The 8,611-nt window shown below is 45.4% G+C and overlaps 1 protein-coding gene across 1 annotated transcript in view; it reads right to left on the bottom strand.

The window, feature by feature from the left end:
• The window catches only part of TCERG1L (transcription elongation regulator 1 like), a 209,321-nt gene extending 203,053 nt beyond the window's left edge, over positions 1 to 6,268 (bottom strand). Inside the window, exons 1-3 of the mRNA XM_024121147.1 lie at positions 5,945 to 6,268; positions 3,774 to 3,920; positions 2,836 to 3,016 (exon numbers count right to left, since the gene is read on the bottom strand). Coding sequence (XP_023976915.1) covers positions 2,836 to 3,016; positions 3,774 to 3,920; positions 5,945 to 6,268 — 652 coding nt within the window. The remainder of the gene's footprint in view (positions 1 to 2,835; positions 3,017 to 3,773; positions 3,921 to 5,944) is intronic.
• Positions 6,269 to 8,611: the final 2,343 nt, after the last annotated feature.

The following is an 8,611-nucleotide window of genomic DNA, read 5'->3' on the forward strand; positions in this document are numbered from 1 at the left end:
CTAGAGTCTGTCGTACAGAGTGAAGTAAGTCAGAAAGGGAAAAACAAATACTGTATGCTAACACATATATATGGAATCTAAAAAAAAACAAAAATGGTTCTGATGAACCTAGGGGCAGGATAGGAATAAAGATGCAGACGTAGAGAATGGACTTGAGGACAAGGGAAGGGGGAAGGGTAAGCTGGGACGAGGTGAGAGAGTGGCATGGACACATATACACTACCAAACGTAAACTAGACAGCTAGTGGGAAGCAGCCGCGTAGCACAGGGAGATCAGCTCGGTGCTCTGACAACCTAGAGGGGTGGGATAGGGAGGGTGGGAGGGAGACGCAAGAGGGAGGGGATATGGGGATATACATATGCATATAGCTGATTCACTTTGTTATGCAGCAGCAATTAACATGACATTGTAAAGCACTTATACTCCAATAAAGATGTTTAAAAAATCTAAAAAAAAATTAAATTAAATTAAAAAATAAAATGAGGTGAGTCTGACTCACTCTCCTGGTTCTCCTGGAGTTAATAGTGCTTCATGGATTAACTGAAAGGGGATCAATAAAATATATCTAAGATTCTAAGGCCATTTGCTTCTGAACATAACAATTTACAAATGGATCAACTTAAAATATCAATCATATAATATATTCATACATTATATATTAATAAAGTGTATATAAATATTTCTATTTATAAATGCATACGTTTATATAATGTAAATCAATATATTTAAATTTATCAATTTATAGCAAGATATAAGACTTAATAGCAATTATAACAATAACTTTTAACAACATATCTGAAAATTTACATGTAAAATGTTTTAATGAGGCTATATTTTCTCATTAATTATATTAAAATTGAAATAATATATCTTAACTTTGAACTGACTGGGAGCTGACCCTACCTTCCACCTTTACTTGCTCCTCCCTCAGGGTTCTCGGTTAAGCAGTTAGTAACATATAAACAACACCTTAAATGTGTTCTCTGGACTAACGGTCATTTAATACATGTTTCTAGAATAGTAATTTCTAAGAATCTGAAATGTATCAAAAAATCAAAATTTTCATGAAACAGTTCGGAAACCCCATCTCAGAACAAATGCATCTGACTGTTAGTAAAATACCTCTGGGCACAGATACATTATTCTCCAAAAGATAAGTAAAGCGTGTTATATTCTTATGGTTCATGAGTCCAAAAAAATCCAAGGAAGAATAAAAGCAGAAATTTGATAAATGTTAGATGGGGCAGACAGTTATTCTATGATCGACCATGTTAGTAAGAAATATTATTTTATTTTGTCCTTTAAAAAGGCTTAGTCAAAAAGTCAAAAGGTAAAATTAACATGAATATGCTTTAAGTATGAGATAGGTGCCACACAATGGCAAGTAAAAAATATCCATATGATATAAAGCTGTGATAATTTGCCATAAGCTTCTTCGACAAAATTGGTAGTTAGCATGTTCACAGTATGAGTTTTCTAAGAGGACAGAGGTACAATGCAAATGTCTACATGATATTAAAGAGTGAGCTGACAGGAGGAAAGGTCACTCAAAGCTTTTGTTGGAACAATTAAACTAATTTCACTGTTTTTTAAACTAAATGTACTGATTATTTTGGTGAGAGCATTGCCAGTGCATTAGGAAAGTAAAATATTATCCTTTCATATACCAAAAAAGACGTCTAAAGCCCTGGAACACCATATATTAGATGCTATCTGATCATCTTTTGTCATCATTCAATTCAAAAGGATATGTGATCATCTAGTGTAAAATGTTTATAAGTGTATGTATGTACGACGCTTATTCAGATTTTAACAACTCAGTAATAGATGATTACAAGGACAGAAGGCAAGTTTCAGTCAAGAATCATTAAGGCCTATGAAAAAACACAAAGAGTTGAGTGTTCTTCCTGACTTATTACTAAACAGGACACATAGCAAACTATAATACATAAGGTAGAAAAAGAAAGAAGAAAATAAATATGTCTCCTAAACCAGCACTGAACTATCCACAAACACATGTCCTTATTACTAAATTTTAGAGCTACATATTGGGACAATCTTGGTAGGCAGGAAATTACAAGGAAGATAATATAATTCTGAAGTCATAAAATATTCCGTAATGGAAGGTGTTGCAAGGTAATTTCCATGAGCAACATTTGCTTTCTAATATGATCATATATTAAGGTGATTTAAAAAATCAATTAAAAAATTCATAAGATGATTTTATTCTCTTGTTACTATATAGGTTTATTATACCATCTTTCAACCAGGGATTATTTCATGGGAGTCTGTTCCAGGACAAATGTTCTTTTAGGTCACTAGACTCCAAAGAGAGAACAAAATCCATCTTCCAAACAGCACACATTTATAGACCATCGCCAGTCTCACCCCATATTCGTGAAGGCAAAACGTATAAAAATCTTACATGTGCCCGTGTCCTGCGGACCAGGGAGCTATGCATCTCACCCCACATAAGGCACATTTTTTAAATGAGTTGCCTGATCAATTAGGGCTCCTACTAAGAGCTCTCAGCAGAAGATTTGGTCCACTTCCAAAAACAGAGCACCAAAAACATGATTCTGTACAAATCCCCTCAGCCATCTCTTCGCCTTAAAACAGATTCCATTCTCCAAAAACACAGTGAATAATCTACCCCAAACTCAATTTCATTATGAAAAGGAATCATGCCCATGAAAAAAGAAATTATATTTTACTGAAAGAATTGTTTCATTAAAGTGACAAACATAGTTTTCATACCCAAAGCTAATTTGTAGCTACAGCAAGCAAACAAACAAAAAACAACCACACATTTTTACAGCTATTTGGGCACCAACCTGGGATAGGCTGAGGTGCTAACACCACTGTGGGAAGAGGCCTAGAGGCAGGAGGTGGCCTGGACAGAGACACGGCTACTTGATTTGCCAACAGCTGAGGCTTCTCATGCCCATGGAACAATCTTGATTCCTCAGGATATATCCATGTTGAGTCCAGAGCAAAGGAATTATTAAAAAAGATCTGTCCAAAGAGAAAGCAAGCGTAACACTTAAGACCATGCACATAATAAAAGCTGAAGACTGTAAAACACTTGTCTTACATTGAATACTGGAGATTCTGTGCATGGAGAGTCTATAAAGCCACTATCTTAAAACCTGAAGATCCACGGGGCTCTGACACCAATCGCCTTCTAGTTAAGTCTCCTGGGCTGGTCTTCAGCTATTGACTTGGTTAGTTCATCCGAGCAGCCAGTTAACAGATATAGAATCACCCCAGTGAGATAAGCAGTGTGTTGTAGAACAAGTCACTGTACTACTTTCTATTGGTTTTCAGGTAAACAAAATGTAGCCAGTATATTTGAATTCAAAAGCCAAGATAAACCATCAAAAAGATGAACACTCAAAGCAATAATACCAAGGAAAACTTACTTTTAAAATGTACACTTGAGTTATATAAGGTTTAAGGCTAGATTCTGAACAATAGTTATGGATTTAAAAACTGAAAAATTCAAAAAGTAGATTCTGATTCAGAAGTAGGAATTTTATATTATCCTATGGAATCCAAACATTTTAAGCTAAAACAAAATCCCCCCCACCACCACCATCTACTGGTGCTTTTGAACAGACCAATCTTATTCTGAAAAGACTTCTCTCCAGACCTAGATGGTTGATCTACTGCAGTTAGAAACTAAAAATACACAGTGATTTCTGTTATGGAAATACCCAACGACTTAAAAATTAATAGCCCATTTATCCAATCAGACTAGCTGCATTTTTACCTTACAATTAGGTATCCTTTTGTCTATCCAACTTTTCCCAATGGGAGGTGGAAGAGAAGATGGGCAGACATGTGGGAAAATGGGCACGAATTCCACAGTGGAAGAGGGGGACAGTCCAATCGATGGAGAATGACCACCAAACAGCCACTGAAACCCAAGAAAAGAGAAGGGTGTGCTCATTAGCCTATATCAATCAACTCTACTTTGTACCAAAAGATGCTGGGATAGCTGCTTTAAAAGGGAATTTTAAAATGCATGTATTTGATTATGAGAAAAATCTCCTTTTTCCCAGTCCAAAAAAACCCCACAAATATTCCAAAATTCTAAGAATTTATAAAAATTTTCATATCTGAATCATCACAATGCATTTACAACACTGCTTTCTGCAATATTAAGAAAGAACTTCTAAGCACAAAACCATGAGGACATGGTAAGAAATGGATTTCTGCCCTGAGAATATGACAAACCATAATGGAAAGGTGAAATGCTGGGTATTCCTTTTATAATTCTTTTTATAAGCAAGCAGAGAGCTATATTTTATGATATTCTTTTCCATATAACATTTTATATTAATTATATTTATCATTTTAAAAACAGGCACAAGTAATATTTTCAAAATAAGAGGTTAAGATTCAAAGTTTCCCAAGGTTCGCAAATGCAAATAGATTCCAAGGCAAAGAAAACATAAATGAGCTTATCACATAACTGAAGATCCCAATGCACAGGATAAAACAGCAAACGTTGAAAGGGGGCAGTCAATTTAGGAGACAGTCTCTCTAATTAAATTAACTGAATCTTTATCAGTGGAGAATAAGATCATTGTTCAATGGTACGGAATACTTCAATACGCATTTGTTTTAAAATCATAAAAGCATTTTTGAATTTCCTGTTATGTGAAAATGTTCTTCTGGTTTAAATATTTAACAGAAAACACGGTAGCACAAAATATTTTAAAGATTAATACTAAGTTCTGGGGAGATTTTTTTGCTTTAAATTTACACAAGAAAAAAAAATGCATTTTCTATACAGAAAAAAAAAAAATGTAGTTCCTTGACACCATATACCTCTAGTGGTAGCACTCGCACATGACAACCCCTTCGAAATATCAAAAAAGCTACCAAGGCTTATTCAAAAAAAACCCCAACATGAACTGCATCGCACATCAAAATACCATATCCAGTACCACATATGTGATGTATCATTACGTGTAAAGACCAGTTAAGGAAGAGTTAACAACATCTTTTAGAAAAGCTCACAATATAATATTGGAATTAAATTAATTATGTGGTGTATTCTAACATCCACTCATTTGAATAAGTTAATTAGGACAGTCATTGGAATAAAAATACATGTTATTCTCTGACTTAAATGCATCTGCCTAGTTAGATAGCAAACAATGGATCTTGCCAAAACCAGCTTCCCTTGCTCTGTTACACCATTAATCAGAGGCACAGTCACTTTTCCTTTTTAATTCCAGGTTTTAAACGCCAAACTCTTCTAAAGTGCAATATGACACTAGCTAATTTGGTGGACTCAGGCAGACCTAGGGTGGGAGTGGAAATCACCGGTAGCATTTCTCAGTATTAAACGCAGGATTTCCCTGCAGGCTTCCATTGGTTTGAATTTTCTTAAGCATTGTCCTGAGTCTATTTTCAAATGAAAAACAAAAACAAAAACAAAAAAAACTAGATCAGAACCAGAAACAGCTATTGATTCCCAGCTTGCTTTCCAAGCCTGGCAGAGACTGTAAAAGTATTAACTTCTATTCGGTAAGTCGGCCACAGTTCGCAGCTGCAACGCCGGGCTCCGGAGGCGGTACTTAAGCACCGCGCTCTGGACAACGACCCCGGCCCGGGCGAAAGTTGTGGCCAAGGCGGTCCCACCTCTGGGCTTGGGGTGCGGGTCTCCAAACTGCTCGGCTGAGAGGCCGGGAAGACATACTGCAAAAACTGCCGTGAGGCAGAACGGGACGTCGAAGCATGAACTTTGTTGCCGATGCATGGCTGCCAGGCTGCGCCGTGGTGGGCTGGGGAGCCGAGGACCACCGCGGGAGGAAAGAGCGCGCAAGCCACAGGGCCGGAGCCGCCGGAGCGGGGCGAGGGCCGCGCCCAGGGGCCAGGGGGGAAGCCGGCGACCCCGAACCCGGGGCCGGGGGCCGGGGGACACGTTACCTGCCCGTTGAGCAAGGGGTAGTGGTGCACAGCTGCGGCGGCGGCGTGGTCTGGCGCAGAGGGCAGCGGCAGCAACGGCAGCCAGCCGGGCAGCCCCGGGAGCAGCGGGGCGGCAGAGGGCTGGGCCGAGGCAAGCAGCCCTGGCGGGGGCGCGACCCCGGCGCCCAGCCGGAGCAGCCCGGCCGAGCCGGGGACCATCCAAACCCAGGGCGGCGGCGGCGGCGGGTCTGCATTCATCGGCCAGAGGAGAGGCTGCCGCCGCCGAGGCTGCTGCGGCTGCTGCAGCTGCCGCCGCCGCCGCTGGAGCCTGGCGCCCACCAGCATCCTACATCCCCGCGCGGGCGGCGGCTGCGGGCGCGGCGGGGGCGGCGGGCGCCAGAGGCACGGGCCGGCGGCGGCGCGGGCTCGGGAGCGAACTCACTTGGTTCCGCTGCGCGGCCGCACGCTCCGCCCCTGCCCCGCGCCGGGAGCCCCGCCTCCTCCTCTGCGAGCGCTGCCGCCCGCGCTGCCGCCGCCCCCCAGGCCCGGCCCCGGCTCGCGGCGTCCCCGGGTTCCGGGCTCCGGCCCGCACTCACCCCGGGACCCCCGCGGCGGCGGGGGAGGGGGCGGGGAGCAGGCGGAGGCGCGGGGCGCAGAGGGCGCGTCTGGCCGGGCTCCCGCGGATTGAGCCCGGAGCTCAGGTTCGGCCGCTGGAGGCCGCCGGCTCTCGCGGACGGAGCGCACGCCGGGGAAGGCGCACCCGGCCAGGCCGAGAGACGGGGTCCACCAGCAGCAGCGAGCCGAGGCCAAGGTGGCGGCGCCTGAGCCAGGCACGTCCAGCCGCCGGGCGGTGCTGGGGGCGCCGTCGGGGACCGCGCGCGCGGGCCGCACTCTGCCTGGCTTAACCTGGGTCGAAGGCGGAGGGTCCCCAGGGGATGCTGCCTGCAGCCCCCGCCGCCCAGCGGGCACCGATTGCCACTGGGGACGGGTAGATTTCTCTCCCTGGAAAATCTGCCAAACACTTTCCTAAGACCCCAGCGGGTCCTCTGCCCGGCGGCCCCTACCCCACGCCCCACTAGTTCAGGCGCCACACACCCCAGGCGGGTCGCCTCCGGGCCTTTGCACGGGACAAACGGTTGTCGCTGGGATTGCCCACGGTGAACTGGTCCTGGATGCTACGGGGCCCAGAATTGTGCTCCTCCTTTACCTACCGCACGAGGCCTCTGCAGTGCAACCTGGGCTGCCTGAGGCCAAGGACCACCCCTCCTGCGAGGACCCTCGCTCGGCGCGCACAGCAGAGCCCGGTTCCGCGCAGGTGACACGCAGTCGCCGCCAGGCGGCGCGCGCCCCGGCTGACCTCCCTCCTGCCGCAGACCCCGGTCCCGCGCGGTTATCTCCCTGTGATGCCGGGGCTCTGAGACCCCGCCCAGCTCTGGGCTGTTAGTCGCCGAGAGCTGGTTGGAGACTTCCACGTGCTAATGAACTGCTTAGGTCGCTCCGCCGGAGAAGCCCCACCACAGTCAACAGCGCAAGCACAGTGTTTCTTAGGAGCATTTGGTGAAGGGCCTTCCTGCCGCCTAAAGCAGAAGGAAGGTATTATGAAGCATGCTTTTAAGAGCTTGTATGAAAAGCCCACCCTGACCTGGGCAGGAGAGCATGCACCCACCCAGGTACACCACAGACACACCTGGGACTCTCCAAACAGGGGCTCTCCTCACCTCTGGACTGATCCGTCGACCTCCCTCCTGAGATAAACTAAAGCACCAGAGTGCTTTCAATTTGCTTCTAGGGTTGTTTCCTCATTCTTCTAATTTGCTTATTTCCTCCTGGCCTGGCATGATTTCTTTTAGATCCTGGCATATGCTAATTTACATAGCTGGCATCTCCATGTTTTCCTCCAGGCAAACCATTTTTCAACTAGCAAGTTTATCTCTCTCTTTGATGCAAAAGTCCTGGCAAGATTTTGTGTTTTCTCACCTACAGTCAGAGAGCTCTGCAGATTGGAAGACTGTTACTATTCAGCTTAAGCCCTTAATTCATACGCATACATTTGTATGTGCACACACTCCTGATATGTGTCTTGATCTTGGTGGCCACAGCCAGACTGAGGAATTGGGGCAGGTGTCTTTGGGCAGGCTAAGGTTGGACCCCTTAAAGGGTCCTGTGTGAATGGGAGTTATTCATCCCTTCTCCATTGTTTGGAGGCTGGCAGTGCCCAGCTTGGATGCTGCTCTCAGCAAAAGCAAGCGCAGCGTGTGCACAGAACCCACACTCCCAGGAAACAGGGTTTAGCCATGATCTGGGGGTGCTCCAGCAGGTGCTCTGGGGGGAGTCTCACCTGTTCCCACGCAGCCCGGTCCTTGAAGTGGTTCTGCTAAAGTATGCTTTTGTCAACTGGTTGTATTTATTCCCTCCCTGGGCTTTCCAGTGCCCGGAGCACAGGATGCCCTGGGCAGCGGATCGGCTCTAAACAAGAGCTGGGAAATTACAAGTATGTTCATTCAAAGAACCTCAAAGTAGCCCAAACTCCTTTACTGCTTCCTGCCATGGGCTTGACTGTATTCATTTATTACAGCGTTTCGAACCCCTTTCCCTACCGTGCTGTGCTCTGAATTCTGGGAACACAGCAGAGGACAACAGAGATGCAGAGCGATTTTCACTAATTAATTAATTGCTATGACAGGGGAA

This window comes from Physeter macrocephalus, chromosome 20, assembly GCF_002837175.3.
Source record: "Physeter macrocephalus isolate SW-GA chromosome 20, ASM283717v5, whole genome shotgun sequence".
Classification (NCBI taxonomy): domain Eukaryota; kingdom Metazoa; phylum Chordata; class Mammalia; order Artiodactyla; family Physeteridae; genus Physeter; species Physeter macrocephalus.